At 40.5% G+C, this 18,666-nt stretch overlaps 4 protein-coding genes across 4 annotated transcripts; 1 reads left to right on the forward strand and 3 right to left on the reverse strand.

Moving 5' to 3' along the window:
- Positions 1 to 730: 730 nt before the first annotated feature.
- Positions 731 to 2,142, reverse strand: si:ch211-140b10.6 (uncharacterized LOC110161040). The gene is made up of 3 exons (XM_020925752.2): positions 1,983 to 2,142; positions 1,649 to 1,723; positions 731 to 1,344 (listed from the first exon to the last, which is right to left on the reverse strand). The coding sequence occupies exons 1-3, from the start codon at positions 2,006 to 2,008 to the stop codon at positions 1,014 to 1,016; spliced, it is 432 nt and encodes a 143-aa protein (XP_020781411.2). The 5' UTR covers positions 2,009 to 2,142; the 3' UTR covers positions 731 to 1,013.
- A 248-nt stretch (positions 2,143 to 2,390) lies between these two features.
- On the forward strand, positions 2,391 to 10,124 carry lnx2a (ligand of numb-protein X 2a). The gene is made up of 11 exons (XM_020925689.2): positions 2,391 to 2,518; positions 4,212 to 4,771; positions 6,306 to 6,541; positions 6,620 to 6,757; positions 6,829 to 7,028; positions 7,701 to 8,120; positions 8,193 to 8,360; positions 8,445 to 8,622; positions 8,694 to 8,913; positions 9,091 to 9,249; positions 9,623 to 10,124. Exons 2-11 carry the CDS (start codon positions 4,368 to 4,370, stop codon positions 9,756 to 9,758), a joined length of 2,259 nt encoding a protein of 752 aa, XP_020781348.1. The 5' UTR covers positions 2,391 to 2,518; positions 4,212 to 4,367; the 3' UTR covers positions 9,759 to 10,124.
- A 108-nt stretch (positions 10,125 to 10,232) lies between these two features.
- On the reverse strand, positions 10,233 to 11,863 carry gtf3ab (general transcription factor IIIA, b). The gene is made up of 9 exons (XM_020925744.2): positions 11,637 to 11,863; positions 11,463 to 11,557; positions 11,309 to 11,402; positions 11,145 to 11,233; positions 11,013 to 11,086; positions 10,866 to 10,946; positions 10,557 to 10,789; positions 10,439 to 10,489; positions 10,233 to 10,381 (listed from the first exon to the last, which is right to left on the reverse strand). The coding sequence occupies exons 1-9, from the start codon at positions 11,748 to 11,750 to the stop codon at positions 10,319 to 10,321; spliced, it is 894 nt and encodes a 297-aa protein (XP_020781403.1). The 5' UTR covers positions 11,751 to 11,863; the 3' UTR covers positions 10,233 to 10,318.
- Positions 11,864 to 16,155: 4,292 nt separating this feature from the next.
- Positions 16,156 to 18,566, reverse strand: rpl21 (ribosomal protein L21). Its single transcript, XM_055150938.1, has 6 exons — positions 18,498 to 18,566; positions 17,738 to 17,816; positions 17,611 to 17,672; positions 17,421 to 17,533; positions 16,396 to 16,546; positions 16,156 to 16,278 (listed from the first exon to the last, which is right to left on the reverse strand). Exons 2-6 carry the CDS (start codon positions 17,802 to 17,804, stop codon positions 16,189 to 16,191), a joined length of 483 nt encoding a protein of 160 aa, XP_055006913.1. The 5' UTR covers positions 17,805 to 17,816; positions 18,498 to 18,566; the 3' UTR covers positions 16,156 to 16,188.
- Positions 18,567 to 18,666: the final 100 nt, after the last annotated feature.

An 18,666-nucleotide genomic window follows, 5' to 3' on the forward strand; every position in this document is an offset into this window, starting at 1 on the left:
TGCTCTCACTTAGGCTGGTAACTAAATTGTACCCATTAAACTTCTGCAAATGCATCATTTAACACCACTTAACGGGCGTGGACACAAGTCTTTACAGGACAGGCAGTGACGATAACAAACATGGAGTTGCTGGGTCGCATCGCGCGCTGCACTCTGCATGTTTGCTGGCCATTAGCGTCTGGTGGGTCGCGCTCGCCCCATTAAACTACGGCTCTTGCAGTAAACCAATTAGTTGCAAAAAAAGAAAAACAAAACGCCATGCTCACGTAAAAGAGAGGCTGAAATGTTGGAACAAATATGTTATTTTGAATCATATGTGGGCTAACCACAATGTTGGTAGGTTGGTCCAGAATTTATATTGGCACAAAGTTCTTGAAAAGCAATTATGGCACTTTCCACTAGACCTATATCTTAATGGGGCACTCAGCAATGCAATAAAGTTCAAGTAAACCAATTCTACACAAATCACCTCCTGCACTATGGCTTAATGGTGTTTATATTTGATCAGTGTTGCAAAGAGGAAAATCACAGTTAACCAAAGCTATTTGCAGCGAAAGCCTGATTTATATAGCATGATACACGTGTAAAATGCCTCTTAAATGAATGGCATCATATCCAGCCATATGTTTACTTAATGTAATGGAAAAAATAAAAATAAATGATTGTAAAAGTGTACTATATCCTAAAAACTAGGGCCCAACAACAGCTGATGAAATAACAACATGGTTCGTGAAGTTACAAATTAGATTTATTATAGCCTACTAGGTTTCCTCCCGGTAGGCACAAAATCAATACAAATAGGACTGCCGTAAACAGAAACATGTAAATTATTATTTAAATAATAAATACTTGAAAATCATTTATAACAAACTATTTACAATAGCTTTATTTGTGCCAAGGAACAACATTTTAAAAACATATATGAGGAAGGCCATGACTAGATAAGAACCCATGGTAAAAACTTGTCAGGTAGTCCTTTTCCTGACAGAAAAAACTCTGTGAATCAGCAATGCTCATTTGTGTCTGTGTTTTTTTTTACCGCCATTTTCTCTTGCATGTTTTCTCTCTCTGGCACTTAAATCACGTCTTTCCTCGTCTTTCTCGCGTCTTAAATTTGTCATAGAATTTTCTTCCAGGCTGAATTTATCTCTGTGACTTCTGAGTCGCTCACCGTCCCTATGTGGTGATCTACTGCGGTCACGTCTTCGGTCAGGGGACTCACTTCTGCGGCGCCCTCTGTAGGTGGATTCTGACTGGGATTCGTTTGAGCGTCGCTCCAGGCCAGTGGAGCGCAATGTATTCAGAAGAAACCGCTTGTTTGTGCTCTTGAGAGGACACTTTAACCTTCAAAACATACCAAAATACACATTATTAAAATCTGAAAGATTTTCGCAAATTAATCATGTTAACAGTTACAGCAATTACAACAAAATGGCTGTGATATTTTGTTGCAGTTCAGGATAAAAAAATATATTTTTTTTCCCCTAATGGTCTGTACAATTAAGATGTGTGAGAATTATATAATCCACTGGGCTATATAATGAACCCGAATGCAACAGTGATGTCGTGTGTGCCGTGTGATGCTCGTTTGTGTAGTCTGTGGTATACAGGCTGATGCAGATGGCATAACCTATGCCTGGCAGCTTACCATCCCGCGGGTCCCATGGTCTCTGCCCTCACTCTGGCTCGGTCCGTTTCCCTCAGGAGCTCCTCTATTGCACGCCTAGATTGACAAAAGACAGCCGTGTTATGGAGATGGCACAAGAATTTAACTGTGTAATGAACTTTTGTTAAAAGTACATAATCACATAGTGCTTGCTCGCCGATGCAGTTAACGTTAATTATCTTTTTACCAAATGTTGCTTTACTAGTCATTTTACATCAACAGTTTAGGTTTTAAAACGTCCAAACCAAAAAGCTACAGCGGGTTTATGCTAGCAAAGATAAACCAAACCGATACAAATAAACACAGCGTTATTTACTTTTCAAGATCATTGTCCTCTGCCATAGTACAGTCGTTGTTGTATAGAGTAAGCTACGGTGTTCACACCAAATAAAACCATAAACTATAAAGTGCTTTTTGTTTATTTATCTTTTCCCTTCCTGCCTGGGGTCCATTACAAAGGACCCTACATAAGGTCTGGCTTAACCAATGCCTGATTCATTTCTATGAAATAAATAGACATAGTTTCTGAAGATAATTATAAATATGTGTGTGCAGTTACATACTGAAAACCAGTTTCTGATATTAACTGTGCGATCTGTGATGAATTTCTTAGCCTTGATATTAGGCAGGCATTAATGAACTTGCTCGTCTTTTTCCTGATTGACAATCACAACTCCCGCCCACTCACATTGACGGACACCCGTGGGCGGGACTTGCGCCTCGACAGGCACGGGGGCGTTTACGTGCGAGTTTGCGGAGCGGTCTGTTGCGGTGAATGCGTGATTGAGGTCCCGCAGCGAATCGTGCCCTTCTGGGGCTGGAGTGCACGATACCGAGGAGCAGTCTGAACAGGTAATACAATAAAATACTACCTGTAGGCCTGCATTTGATCAGTACGGCGGTGGCCAGTGTCACTGTGTTTCAGCTTTGCACTGATAGGTTACTATTATCGCTACATCAGTGCGCGAAGGATGGAGCAATGGTTGAAACTGGCAAAATAGTATAATCAAACAAAGAAACGCAATCTGGGACCTTGTGTCTCTGTTTTTCCACCATTGCCAGTTCGAGACCGACAGCTTTTGTCATTGGATGTCGCTGTCATGAATCTATAAAACCCAACCACATAGGATATTCGTATTTCTATTCAAATTGTAAAATGATTAAATCAGGGTTAGGCTACATGTACGCAGTCTGCCATGTGGCACAGCTTTGTAGACGCTAGAGATTTTACAGTCCTATGAAATGTGAACTATTCATAAGACCAAAACATAAATGTCTCTAGAAAATCCAATTCCCACAGGCCAATACGCAGCATGCCGCTTTGTGTTGTCAGACTGGACTATGGTTATACAGTGGCATGTTACACTAAACTTAATTATCCTGTGTTATTAGGGTTGATAAAAATATCCTGCAGTGTCCTGCATTGTCGAAAATAAATTGAATTTGCCCATTGCAACCAGAATTGGAATCCTGCAGTATTTAATAAAGCCAATGTCAACTGAATATTTGCAGCGTATTCACAGGCCTATACAAAGACTGCTGTACATGCAGTGTTTACTTTTGTGAATCAGTCTGTGGTCGATGTGGTGATGTCACACCTTTGTTACAGAAACAGAGGAGCCTTGTGTCCTCATGTTTAATTCATGTCCAGCTGCGGGATAGAGACAGAAGCAGCCAGTCACACGCAGACAGAGGCTCGTCCCTAAAAGGAGGCTGGACTCGGTCACTACCGGTCTGGTCGTCAAGGAGACAGAGGAGACAGGTTGTCTCAGAGATGGGTATCCAAGGAAACAGGCAAAAGATGCAGCGAAAAATAAACGAAGAATGAGACTCACATTGTCTCAAAGGCTTTGAGGCTGTACCAGAGAAGACCAGAACATCCTGTCGAGAGAAGTGCATCTGTTGTGTGGCTACACTCTGAATGTCAAGCCCTGCTGAGCAGCACAGGCTCCGGTCGTCATGGAGACAGAGAAGAGCTGAACAGAGGCAGGTAGTCACGAGAGCACGCTGTGGACTGAGGCACGCCCTCTGCTGTCAGATAAAGGCATCGCCAGGGGTCTGACTGGCTGAGGTCATAACGCCTTTTGATGTGACTATTGACAAGATGATCAAATTGATCATAAATTCTCAAGACAATTTTAGGCACATCTCTTATGTTCCTGATTATGAACAACTGCTCATTATGCTTTATTTTGGTTCTATTTTGCCTTAATTTCCTCATCAATCCTTTCAGGGGCGACTGTGCCATGTTTACTTCAGCTTCTTGATGGACAAATCTTAGTTCCCCAATCATCTATCTGTGTCCTATCTGTGCCTCAATCCAAGATAATTCCCTCTATGTGGAATTGGAAGATTGCTGCGGGCGAGAGCGAAAGAGAGATTATACTGCCAGATTAGAGGACAGGAGTGGCAAACCATAATCTCAACGTACACATTCAGACACAATTATCCACATGAGCAAAGCATGTATTATATAAATATGGTCAAAATCTGGCACCTGTATTTTCCACACCTGTTTAAACTATGCTGTCTTTCTGTCCTGCAGGGAGATGTGAAGTCTATTTCTGGGGGGCATATGTCCTCTCTGCCTTTCATTTCCCTTATGATGCTCATGGGATAGGGAAGTTTTGTATCCCACCACAGCCCCACCATCCTACTGGAGTCTTTTGTGCCAAGATTAAGTTGTGTTGAAGCAACAGAGATGGGCAGCCCAGGCTGTGAATTGGCTCTACCCAAGCCAGTGGAGTTGGTGGTGGACTCTATGTGTTTAGAGTGCGGGCAACTGCATCGGAACAGTGAGAACCACTTGTACAACTATCGTCTGGAGGTGGATGATGACCTAGTGTGCCACATCTGCCTGCAGCCTCTGGTGCAGCCTCTGGACACACCCTGTGGGCACACCTTCTGTGCCCGGTGCCTCCGCAGTTTCCTTCAGGACCGAGACTTCTGCCCCCTTGACAGGGCCCATCTGCAGCTGCAAGCCTGCCGCCGCTCCAGCATCCTGGTGCACAAGCTGTTGGATAAGCTGTCTGTGTCGTGCCCTTTGACCCCAGTGTGCTCTCTCAGCATGCCGCGATGTGACCTGGAGGCTCATCTCAAACACAGGTAACCAGAGAATTAAGCACTGAATAACTAATAATTAAGAGTCTTCTGTGCTGAAATGTTAATCTTACACATTCACAGCATTTGTGTTTCTTTATACCAGCAGTACAAACATTATCTTAGTTAACCAGATCCAGTACCAATGACAGTGAAAGTCCTCCCTAAGTATCTGTCCTCAGGCCCATTTAGACCAGGTGCTGTGAGACCCTTAAGGGATTATTGGGCTGTAGGTCATGTGATGGGGATTAGTGTTTCCCTACCACAGTCATGGGCTAGCTGACCAAAAGCTGCATGCTTTCATTCTGTAATCATGCTGAGCAACTTCAACACCCGAGATCTGTTCAACCATTTCTTCTGTGAGACAGCCAAAGGCAACCCTGGTCTGTGGTAAGTCTTGTCAGAGTGGTGTGTGGACGAAGTGCTATCCTGTAGCTTCTCACAAGACCCTTTATGTTCTGTAAACTTCCCTTTACTTTGCAGAGTTCTTACCTTTAGTGATTGTTTGTTGTGCTCACAATAAATTTTGTAATTAATTTAGAAAGTAGTCATAAATTTAGTTTTACATTTGATTGGCTAAAACATTGTTTTCTTTCTACATAAATCTACATAATGATTGGAATTTGGTAAACAACTGGATTTTTACATAAACTAGTGATGCTGTCATGCCTAGTTGTTCACTTATGAGAGACCACCTATCACCTTAGTAAAAGAAAATGCGCTAACAAGCTCAGACTAAGCTATAGCTCCAAAGCTGTTTAAATGTGGCATGAGTCTGCAGTTTTAAAAGAAGCTCTGTCTTATAGGTGGTTGATATAATATATTCAAGATGTTTGATTATATGGCTTCATATAATATAAGCATATAAATCAGCATGTGGCAAATTATCAAAAAAAAAAAAAAGAAAATGTGAAAGAAAACAGCATGTTGGTATCAAAGCCAAAAGCAAAGATAGATCCTGTGTGGTTATTGAGAACAAGCGTGACATTCTTTAGTAAAGATTAACCCACGTGGTTTGGTCCCCTCACCTGCTCACTAAGATGGAAAGAAAGAAATGTGTGATGCTAGTGCAACATGTCAAAGTCAATTATTTATGGAGGTGATTAGGCAGGTACTAAGGTAAGACAAGGTACTAAGGCAAAGGGGGTAATGGTGAAATGACTGAACTAAAACAATGGACATAACTTTTGCATTTATATTGTAGTTTACTCAAACTATAGCAGTAGTCTTACTTAGATACTTCTAAGAGGAAGGATCAGTTAAATAATCTGACCTGCTAAGAGCTAGCAGTGAAACACTAAGAGCCAATTAAGTGAGTGGGACCATACTGATCTCTTGAGTCTAGTCTTTTGTACTATTTGTACTATATCTATGAGGAGAATCTATTTATGGGCCAGAAATGAAGCCTCTACAAACAAACTCACAAAGATTAGGATGAACCTGCTTTGAACAAGATTTGCTACATATGCAATCAAATTAAGAATGTGTTCTTCCTGCTATTAATATTGTAATTTATCGTTTGATCCGAATTGCTGAAAAGGTGTCCTGGGACAAGGTGCCAGCAGACTAGTGTGGACGGACCACGTAGTGAAAGTGGGGATGAACAAGTAATGGTGCCAAGCCCTCCCAGATCACCACAGTCCCCACAGACTACCATCAGAGAGGGCAGCCCCTCCCCACCCACCAGAACCAGTAATGCCTCTAACAACGGGCCAGTGTGGACTGAAGACGCTGGCCTTGACAACCCTGCCTTTGAGGAGAGCACTGAAGAAGACAGTAAGTCAATACAGTCAGTGTTAAACTAAAAAGGAGAGATTTGGCTTGTCGGTTTGTTTAGCCTCTTTCCATCAATAGGTGTGGTGGGTTTGGAGTGTGTTGTCCCCAGGGTGAAGCGGCCCCTTAGTAACCCCTGCATCCACCTCCTCCGCTCCGTCAGTTCCACCTCATCTGGGTGGGACTGTCCCGAATCACCACCCCTGTCAGCAGAAGAAGGTCTTTCATCTTGTCTTTTCAACCATAATGATTTAGAGTTGAAGGTATATAATATAATATATGTGCTTTAGGCTGTGTGAAGCTGCCGTCTCTTCCTGAAGGGGAGATTACGGCTATAGAAGTACACCGTGCCAACCCGTATGTGGAGCTGGGCATCAGTATCGTGGGGGGAAATGAGACACCCCTCATCAACATTGTAATTCAGGAAGTGTACAGAGATGGAGTCATTGCTCGAGATGGGAGACTGCTCGCTGGGGATCAGATTCTACAGGTAATTATGTAACTATAACTTGACAAAGGCAAGAACACATAACCTAACCAATCCCATAACTATTTAGTCAAAATATAGCATGGAGCATGTTATTTTTTTATTGCACTGAAAAATATGTGTCCTCACCTTCTCCATAAAACATACTCCACAAACCTGACTCTTACTTGGTGTGGCGGGCATCCTCCTGCTTATCTCCATGGAAATGTTTCTCATTTGGCTTTAATATTCCACGGGATGGCATAAAGCTTATCTATCTCCATGGAGACTGTTCCTATTTATGGTTTCATACAGGTGACCTCCAGGCCACCTCCAGAAAGTTACATGGTGTTGATTTAAGATAACACAAAATGAGCAACTATTTGCTTATTGTATCCAAAACGTGTTCTTCTATTTTTAAAAATATAGACACATGGAAATGTTTTGTTGAATAGCAAATATAATGTTGTGATGAGCACTATATAGTCAAAATTCAAGACCGCATTTATTAGCTACTTATTGACTATGTAAGTTGATCAATTCAGTTCAGATTCTTCTGATTATGTAATGTACTTATACCACACCCCAATCTAATCTTTTGGAAGCAAAAGATTAGCAAAAGTTAGAACTGATGATGACAATATACACAGGCATATTCTGTATAGATATTAAACCATTTTTTTCTCCTTTTTCCAGGTAAACAATGTGGACATCAGTAATGTTCCACACAGTTTTGCCCGCTCTACTCTAGCTCGGCCTTGCACCACCCTGCAGCTGACTGTGCTGCGTGAGCGTCGCTGTGTTTCACGAGCCCATCCATCCTCCTCCTCCTCCTCCTCCACCCCTGCTGTGCCCCAGGCCCCCTGCTCCACCCCTGAGGGCAACCCGTCCAGCCCCACCACCCTGAGGATCACTCTGCACAAGCGCGACTCCTCTGAGCAGCTGGGCATCAAGCTGGTGCGGAGGACTGATGAGTCAGGAGTGTTTGTGTTGGACCTTCTGGATGGGGGACTGGCAGCAAAAGATGGTCGACTGCGGAGCAATGACAGAGTGTTTGCTGTGAACGACCAGGACCTGCGGCACGGCACCCCCGAACAGGCTGCACAGATCATTCAGGTTTGGCAGTTTTTGACCTTTATTATTAATTTAAATGAATGCTCAGTATAATTAGACCTAATGCATCTATAGGCAAGTGGAGAGCGTGTCCATCTGCTTATAGGACGGCCAAGCAAACCATCCCCACCACCAAAATCAAACTCTACCAGAGATCTCTACTGCCTTGAACACTTCCTGCCAAGTCACAGCACCTCCTCAAGTCCTGTACCCTCACACCTTTCTCGCAGCAGCACCCACAGAGTAAGAACACCAACTGTTCAAGTGGGAGTTACTGTAGCATATAGTATTTTATAACAAGCTATCTGTATGTGCTTTTACTACCAGGACATGTCCAAATGTCTTTCGTGTAAAGAGAAACACATCACAGTAAAAAAGGAGCCCCATGAATCACTGGGCATGACAGTTGCGGGAGGTCGTGGCAGTAAGAGTGGGGAGCTGCCAATCTTTGTCACCAGTGTCCAGCCACATGGCTGCCTATCCCGGGATGGAAGGATCAAACGAGGTGTGTTTTTACTGAAAGAAATCTGTGTTTTTATCAGCCAGCACATACAACACAATGTTGCTGTTTTTTAGGGGACGTCCTCTTAAGCATCAATGGACAGGACCTGACCTGCCTGAGCCACAGTGAGGCCGTGGGGACTCTGAAGGCTTCTGCAGCATCTCCGTCAGTGCAATTGCGTGTGCTGGAGGTCAGTATGGTGGAGGAACATGACCAGCTGCTTCCGCACTCCCACGACAGTGACTTTGATGCCAACTGGTCCCCCTCATGGGTTATGTGGCTTGGCCTGCCCAGGTAGATTCACTATAAATATAAAGATGATGACTATTAATATATATATATATATATATATATATATATATATATATATATATATATATATATATATATATATATATATATATATATATATATATATATAAAAATAAAGGATTTTGTCTGTATTTAGCATATCACTCCTCTCTGCCATAGTTACCTCCACAGCAGTCATGAAATTGTGCTGCGCAGGAGTCACCCTGGGAGTTGGGGCTTCAGTATTGTTGGGGGATATGAGGAAAGCCATGGAAACCAGGCCTTCTTCATCAAAACCATTGTCCTCGGGACACCAGCGTACTATGATGGACGCCTCAAGTCAGTAATCTCTAATCACTTTTTGTATTATAATATCAGTGATTTAAGTTGTGATAAAATAGTAGAATGCATTTGTATTTTTTATCATTAGTTATTTCCCTTTTTTTTTCTCTTTTGTCAAGATAGAAAGTGTTTGACATGTGAAGCAGTCAATCTGAGTAAACAAGCTTTTTTTTCCTCCAAGGGTTATATACAGTAGTGTAAAGGTAATATATTTAAATAGTCACAAATGTAATATAATATTTTGAATATGCCTATATTGATGCAGAAAATTAACACAATTATATTGAAGACCATTGTTATATTTTAGGAGTGATAAGTGATGTAAATGCACAGTCACTAGGCTTGTGACAGATTTGTGGCTTTATTGCAGGTGTGGAGACATGATTGTGGCAGTAAATGGCCTGTCGACTGCGGGGATGAGTCACTCTGCCTTAGTGCCCATGTTGAAGGAACAGAGGAGCAGAGTGGCCCTTACAGTGGTGTCCTGGCCAGGCAGCCTGGTATAGGCATGGGTCTCTGGTCCCTCTGAACACGGTGGAGACCTGGCTGTGCTGGGTCTTATTCAGGACCAAAAGCATTGAGACTGTTTGAGCCACAGGACGGCATGTCCAGGTGGACCTATTCCAAATTGTGCCACATCAGACTGCATTCACACTTAGCTGTGTTTGTTCCTCTTGTGGGGAGCAGGTAGTGCAACAGTTAGTTTGTGCTGTTCTCATTTCACTGGGCAGTGCAGACCCAGGGCTCTGCAGGTGGATGCACAGCTGACAGAACCACAGACAAGTGCTGTATCCAACCCTGTCAGCCTCACCTGGGGCTCACTGCCCAAAGCCTCATCATGAACCAGCTCCTCACTCAGCTGCACTTTTATACATGTGTGAATGTGTTGTTAATAAAACAATCCTCAAAGGAGCACTGATCTTTTGTCATTCCTCATCCCCTTGAAGTATTGTAATACAATAGACTCATGAGTCAGAAAGCAGGAGAATGAGGCTTTATTATATAGCCCAGTGACAAAACAAATATTAAGGAACAAAAATGTTGATAAATGTGCGGCCACTCTTTTCTACTTGTTTAGATTTGTTTTTGCAAACTTTGCTGCAAGCTTGTTTGCTTCCTTCAATGGCTTCTGCAATTACACAAATTAATTGTGGGAATTTAACAAGTCTTTTATCTTAATACATACCTTCAGCTTCTTTGACGGCTCATGTACTATGCCATGTCGCCATAGGCTTTCCTAACAAATTTTACAAGTGTCAAGTTTAATCATAGAATCAATGAAAAACAAAACCAGAGAGACTTGCCTTCATGGCAAAGCTCTTCTCACATCCAGCAACAGCACAGGTGAAGGCCTTGAGGCCCTCATGGAACCCCAGGACATGACTCTCCAGGTGAAAGCGCCCACTGAACTTTTTGTCACATCCATCTTTGGGACAAAGAAACATCCTTTTCTCCCCAGAGTGGACATGCCGTATGTGCAGGTTCAAGAACCATGCATTACCAAATTGCTTTTTGCACTGCGCACATGGCAACTTGACTGATAAAAAGTTTTAATTAGATAACTGAATGTCACTTTACTCATTTTAGATCAAATTCACCATTAGACACATTACCTTTATGTGCTTTTCTGTGCTTCAGGTACTCTGTCCATGTGTTTCCTTTGAAGAGACATGCTTCCTCTTCACAAGGATAACCTACACAAACCAATGTGTCTTAGGTACAGGACACACAAATGATCTGTGTTGCACTCCACCACCTACCGTTATGCATTTTCTCATGATGCTTTAGTTTACCGTGAGAGGGGAATTCTTTTGTGCAGCCAGAAATTTTGCAACTGTAGGATAGAGAAGGAAGTTAAAAGTTGAACTTACATATTTAAAGTTAACACTTACTGAAAAGGCAGCGCTTTGGTGTGCACAAAAATATGAGCAGCAAGCCGATTCCTCTTATTAAAGTCTTTTTCACAGCCCTGATGGTTACACTGCAATGTAGAAATATAATGTTATGATCTTTACCATGTAACAGTGTTTAAAAATACAGCAATAGCTTCCCTCACTTTGTATCTTTTCTCTTTGTTGTGAAATCTGGACATGTGATTCTTGAGGCTGGCATTGGTGACAAAGGCCTCAGAGCAGCCCTCAACAACACACCTACAATTAAACAAAATGTTAATATAATTTACAGTAAGTTTGGAGGCATGGGTTGCTTACTTGTGTGGTTTCTCCCCACTATGAGTCAATTCATGTCTAGTGAGCTGATAGCGGGTGCAGAAGCTCTTGTCACAGTTGTCGCAAGAGAAAGGTTTCTGGAAACAAGAGACTAAGTTATATGGTGCACAGTGTTTCTTGTTATTGAAATACTCTTACTGCTTGAAATCCACTTACCAATCCAGTATGCTTGCAGAGGTGGGCCTGTAGCTTCCATGACTTACTAAACGCAGCCTTACACTGAACAAAAGAGCAAACAAAACTTTTTTTACTCTGCAACCTCTCCCCCATCTTTAATAATAGATGTCAGATGTGTTGTTATGGTCACAATCAATTAAACTCTGGATGTGCAGGAGTTACAGAAACAAGGATGTAGGACACTTCTGGACCCACAGAGAGCAGCCCACCTGTATCTCATTTATGTAATTGGGCTAAACCATGTGAGGTATTCTCTGGGGGTGCAACGCAGTCACTTTGTTGATTCTCAAACACTATAAACTTGTGACTCTTTCCTCTAGTTGAGATTGATTAATACAGGCTCTAAAAGTGTCATGAAGGCACCATGGCCGGCTGTACTTTTGTAGTCCACAGGAGGCGACGGTCTGTCTCATTCACTGCAAGCAAACACAACATTTACAACTCTAATCTCACTCTTATCAACATTACAACTGTGTTTTCTGATAGATGTGATGAACAGTCAAAAATAAATCTCTACGAATGCATAACCTACAATTTAAAATAATAATTAGGTAGTTGTAGGTAGGTAGAACATAGATCATATTCGTGTAGGCCTAATGTTTCACTTCTTTTTGAGTAAAATTTGTAATAAAAAAAAAACACAGAAATACATTTGAATACAATTTTGTAACCCTTGTAGGAATAAGAAACAGTACTTTACTTTTTTTATCAGAGATGTTAATGTTACTAATAACAGCAGTATGTTTAATGAAGTAGTGTCTGATCCTCAGTTTCATAAATACATACATTTTACTCAATGCATTTGTATGTTAAAGTAATTTTATAATAACTTCTAATCCGGTAAAATCTGCCTAGCTGTTAGAAGAGGCAAAATCAGGTGTGCAATGTGACAGATAGGGACAATGGAATAATACTATCTGCTTGTCTAAACATTAGTGCTCACCCTCTACGCAAATGCCATGCACTAGTGTGAACCCTTAGATTGACCGCGGTGAATGAGGCCTATTGAAAGCTTATTGGGCGTTGACTCTGTGCCCTCCCACGCTCCAGGTAAGACCAGGCTGCAGGGGTTATCAGCCCCCTCTCCCCATCCGGCCCCTCCCCTGTGGTCTGTCAGGGGCTGCAGCAGTCAATACAGCTGGTCCAATATTCACGTATAGAGCCAAGCCTCCCCTGTCACTGATAACTGTGCTGTTATCAGCCCAGCTATCAGGCTCAGGTACTGGGTGCACTCTGTTTGGACTGCCCTGGGATTTCCTGGAGCCTTTGTCAAAGCTTCTGGCAGATCTTAGTCATACTGGGAAAACATAGGTCAAGAGCAGTAGGACTGAGTTAAAATCATAAACACCACAGATCAGGCATCATCCATGTAAGGAAGGTGGGGCACAAATTACAACAAGAGGAAGAAAAAAAAGAAGTAAGTTAAGCACACATCAATTTGTGTTGACATTGGATAGGCAATCAGCAAAATATTATTATTAATAATTAATTTAATATTTTATTTCTTGACACTCAGTAGGCTATAGCACTTGGATCAAAAAAAATATGTACTTTAAAATATATATATATTCTCAATTGTATTTTATAACCAAGAGAATTCAGCTTAGTATATTATGTATTTGTCTATTTGTAATTGACAAAAACAAAATATTCTACATAGGCTTAAAGGCTTCTATGATAACCCTATCTGTTATGCAGTGACTGATTTCGATACAAGATCATTTCTCATATGTCAGATGTCTTTCCTTAACCCTCTCTCCAAGTGCTTTTGTGCGCGACCTGATAAGTGAAGTTAAGTTTAGTTATACAATCATATTAATTAAAAATTATACTTTCCCCCCTAAATTAGTATTATGTTACTGTTATGCCCAATGTCTTCCTTATTGTCTGTTTTAATACAAAACATAAAAATAAATAAATAAATACATTTTACATGGATATGAATAAAGTGACCCATTTTGAATGACTTGTCTTTGCATCATTTGCTGTTGTGGCCTGTCTGCCTATGTCCAGTTATCTCCCCTGTATATGGGGGGTTAATATGTAACAGTCCGGGTCGATACAGCTGCTCTGAGCCACTGGCTAAGCTTACACACTCAATCTGTGAGTGTCAGAGGGCTGTGATTAAGGAGTTCATAGTGTTCTGTCTTTTATCCGCACAGCTTGTCTCTCCCTCCTTCTCCATCTCCATCTCTGCTTGCTTACTCTTCTTGTCTGTTTACTTTCTGTTCCTTCAATCAGTAACCTTTTGGAGTTGGGACACACACATACCTCTGTAACACACACAAGCATGAAAAATCTTACGGTAGACATGAACAATTTATATCACAACATTTCTAAAATATTAGAATTTACACGTTTCAGACACTCAAAGAAGTATTTTATTAGCTAAATTGGTTTGTTTGAACTCTGTCCATTAAGCTGTGGGAACATCAATTGACCTCCAGCTTATCTTAATACGGCAAAACCCAGACCATTTCAATCAATACCAAGGGCTTGAAGACCCAACTGGCCTGTTGACTGATTGCACATTATCATTTCACTTGTTTTTCTCTTAATTTCACCAACTTCTAAACAAAAATATTTTGTGCCAGTCCAAATATAAAGAAGTTTTAGAAAAGTTTTAGTTCGTATCCATTGGTTACAGAGTGATGAAAAATGAGGACCCCCTTGAAAACGAGATGATGACACATCTCAAGCTGCTTATCCTCCAAACAAATAAATTCAAATAAAAAAATTAGGACTGTTGCCAACTGACAACCTAAAACAAAATATCTTGAATGGTGAAAATTTTTGAATTGTTTCCTATAACAGGAAGCTGACACCCATGAATGGGACAGTATAAATTAACTAGAATATGCATATTTTGTTTATTATAGCCTATAGTGAAAAAAAAATATTTTAATGCGACATTTTCTTTGGCATATTATTATTACCATACACAATTCCATGAATTACACAAATCCTAAAAAATTCACACTAGACTGTGTGTACGAATGCGTTCCATGATGCTGTCCTTAGTATGTCTTTGACACAATTGAGCACATGTTCCTGTCACCCCCGTCTCAGTAAACTGGCCTAATAAGTGTCAATATTGGGTAGAGTACTGAGCTGCTCCTGGGATAAGATAACCCATTAGTCACATCAGCAGTCAGGCATTCAACCCCAACTGATTACACACTCAAGTGCCCCACACTCCACTACATCTGTGCACGAGGAAGAGCTATGGCATCAAACGTTTTAAAAAACTTACTTGTTTGTAGAAAAACAACAAAATATGAATGCCTAATAAACTTTGTACTACCATGCTTTCAGGACAGAAGCCTGTGTATTATTATTATGCTTACAATAACTCTCAGCCACTTTCTTATATTGCCTGATGATTAATAAAAACTTGCATAAACAACAGTCATTAGTGTATGGCCGGTGTGGGCAATTATTTTTATATATTTTATATATTATTTTACAGAAAATATTGTGGAGGGTCAGGCCAAAATGCTTAACTCAATTCTGCATAATTAATTGTATTTCTTTATAAAATGGCATTGTTTTGATAAGATGGTAAGACTGGTAAAAGTATATGTTATGACTAAGAAATGAAAAAGTGAGGTTGCCTTACAAAAAATGTCACAAAAAACACCTCTAAAATAAAAGCAGTGCAGCTTTAATACAGTTATAAAGGATGTTTAGGATGTTTATTTTGTCATTCCAAATTATCTTAAAAGGGCTGGTCAGAGTCAACCAAAGGGCCATATGTGGCCCAGGAGCTGTACAATGCCCAGGTCAGGTCTATGGTCATCTTGATCTTAATGTTATGCCATAAAATTTTATTGGTTGGCTGTTTTTTTTTATAAAAAAATAAATAAAATAAAATTGCGAATTCATTTGATGTGGTAAATATTAGACTTAGACATAATTATAGGACTATAATTGTAACAGTGTGTCATTATGTATATACAAATCATGTAAATTAGCATTGGCCCTTCTGTACAGTATGATTACTGGTTGTTGCCTTGTAGGGCTAATTAATAAGACAATTGCTTGTGCACACTGCCCCCTAACGGACAAGCAAAGGACTACAATATTGAGCGGTTAATGAGCAAATATCTTAACCATTGTTTTTTGAATGGTAAAAGATTAGCACCATTGAATAGCGATTGCCAATTCAAAACTAAACTTCTATCTTTTGAAATGAAAAGCCCCCAAAATGTCACCAGGAAGTTCGAAGGCCATTAACACTGGATTAATTCTATATTCTCTAACCAAAAACCAATAATCAGAGTTCCGGCTATTGCGCATCCAGGACTACGGCATCACATTGTACAACCCGAAAACCACCAATATACCGACCCTCACTCTCAGCAACCAATTTAAAAAAACAAAACACATGAGTTTTTTCTGTATACACAAAAATACAATGTAGCACTTCTCCACTGAGTAAAGTTTATGGTTACGCTAAAGATAAAATGGATTATAGAAATAAAACTCAAAAAGCAGATTGTATCTGTACAAAGACTTTATTTGAGAACATTTATGCCATGAACTCATATGGGATGGGCTCCAAGAGCTGGGGCTCGTTCTTCTTGGTGCTGACAAAGTGAGCCTCACGAGGAGGAGCAGGCTGAAGAGACACATGGGATAAGATCAATAGACCAGAAAACATCCACAAAGTACTGTATACATATGAATAAATGTCTATGCATAGTACAGCGAGACCTTTTTCAAATGATGCACATACCTGACGCTTTAGCTCCACCCAGGTGCCCTTCTGTTTGGCCTCCAGTTTCTTGGCCTCATTTTCCTTGACACGCTGGAGGAAACTGTCCCTGCTCTTTGAGTGCTTGACATGCTCAATGCGAACATTTATCCTCTTGGCCAGGATTTTACCCCTTTAACAGTCAGAAACATGGTTAAAGCAAAGTAAATCACATAACCAGCTGGCAATCATGTTTCCTCAAAAACCACAGGTCAAACATGAATCAAACCACAGGTTTTTGAGGAGTTATATTTTTCCCCAGATGAATGACCACTGAGGACAGATGAACGTCCTGGTGGCAAAGTGAAACTGGGGTAAAACTCCCCCCCCTGAAAAAGGTACTCATAAGCAGTAGTATTTAAACTGCTGCTTGATTATGGCAAAAATCAGTCACAATTATTTAGCTAATAATTACTATTTAAACTAATTATTATATTACCCCATCATCACACACACACTTAAATGTTTATTTTTAAACTTTTACTGAAAACTTGTTTTTTTAGATTAGACAAGTGGCTTTGCTCCAGTATTTGCAAGACAACACTTTTTTTTTAATACAAAGGTGTATTGATATTAAATAGCACAATATTTTCTTATCAAAATTACTTTGCAACGTTAAACAGATTTAGCCACACTGTGTGCAGTCATGGTGCAAAGAGCAGCTCCTTTCAGTTTAATTCAACCTGTAATCAAAGTATTGGGCTTCAGTGCTTTACCTGTACCATATAAATGTTATTCCAGACAACCTTTTAATAAGGAAAACAAAACCCTCATCAAACAAAAGCTTAAGAAGTGACAAGCAAATGTAGAATTACTCAAATTTTACACCTTCACATCAGACTTTGCCAGATGTGTGCAATTAACATGGGCATATTAAGTTTGTCCAAATTCCAAGACAGAATCCCAGTAAAAGCAAAGATGAACCTAACGTAACCCTAACCCTGGAGCAGTTACAACATAAGCCTTAATTTTGTGTTACACTGCCATAATGAATGATTGTTACTTACTTCACTTGCTTGTTGACAATGATGCCGACAGCATGTTGGGTTACATTGTAAACTCGCCCGGTCTTGCCATGGTAGCACTTGTGAGGCATACCCTTCTGAATAGTTCCTGTGCCCTGTTCAAAAATGCATAATAATTGTAATCCAAAGGACGACAATGCAAACTGATCTAAATAATCAGAGCTGCTCGTACCTTGATATCAACAATGTCACCCTTCTTGTAGATGCGCATGTATGTGGACAAGGGAATAGGGCCTAGGGGGGACAGATTTGTGAGACATGGTTTATCGAGGACATTCTTCACACAGTTAAGTACTCACCATGCTTGCGGAATTGCCTGCTGAACATGTACCTGGTCCCCCTCCTTTTGCCTCTGGTGTTCGTCATGGTGCCTGATTACTGTCACAGAACAAAATACATTAATACTATTTGAAAAATAAATAAGTCAGTCAATAGTTGCAACCCGTGCAGTCACTCTCAGTTCGCCGGTGAAATGTAATGCATTTTATTTCATTTATAAAAATCAATGGAGGAGAATCATCACAGAGTATCTGCACATTTTATGGATTATGAAACGGTAGTGGTGGGAGACTAGAAATAACGAGGCTACAGACAAGATCTTTAAAGTATAATATTATGAAATTCAACAGCTGGAGTATCAGTGTAGACGTCACTGAAATGCAGTATCTTGAAGAATTGGTCGCCCGTCAATTTCTTCAAAAACTATGAACTCAGCGGCCATGGCTGTAGTCATGTCAAAATGTGGAATATAGACCACATGTCGATAATCTAAAGACATAATCTAACCTTAAAGGGGAATAACAAAAAAGTAAAAAGCGGTGTCAAACATAAATGGCAAACTTATTAGCTGACTACGGCGCATAGGAGGCCCACATGGGCAGCCACGCTGTGGACTCAGCCCATTTCACACGGCTAATCTAAACACATCAAGTATGGTTTTTTGGTATATAAGGCTATGGTTAAATATATAACGGTATTTTTAACATGTACACTCAAAGATAAGGATGGGAAAAGCATGAAAAATGTATAATTTGTCATTTAACACGGAGAGAAGCTTACCCCCGGTATCTACAAGATGGCGGGTACAGCGGAAAGAGAGAGCTGAGGACCCAAGACTCCGCCTTCAAAAACTGGCTGGGACAGCTGCAATAGCGCCTGAACATATACTATTAAAGATTTATTTCAGATACAAATAATCAGTGTCAGTCAATCCAGTCTATTTCGTAAA

Source organism: Boleophthalmus pectinirostris, unplaced genomic scaffold, assembly GCF_026225935.1.
Source record: "Boleophthalmus pectinirostris isolate CB_2022bp ecotype Guang Dong unplaced genomic scaffold, ASM2622593v1 HiC_scaffold_15, whole genome shotgun sequence".
In the NCBI taxonomy this organism is placed as follows: Eukaryota; Metazoa; Chordata; class Actinopteri; order Gobiiformes; family Gobiidae; genus Boleophthalmus; species Boleophthalmus pectinirostris.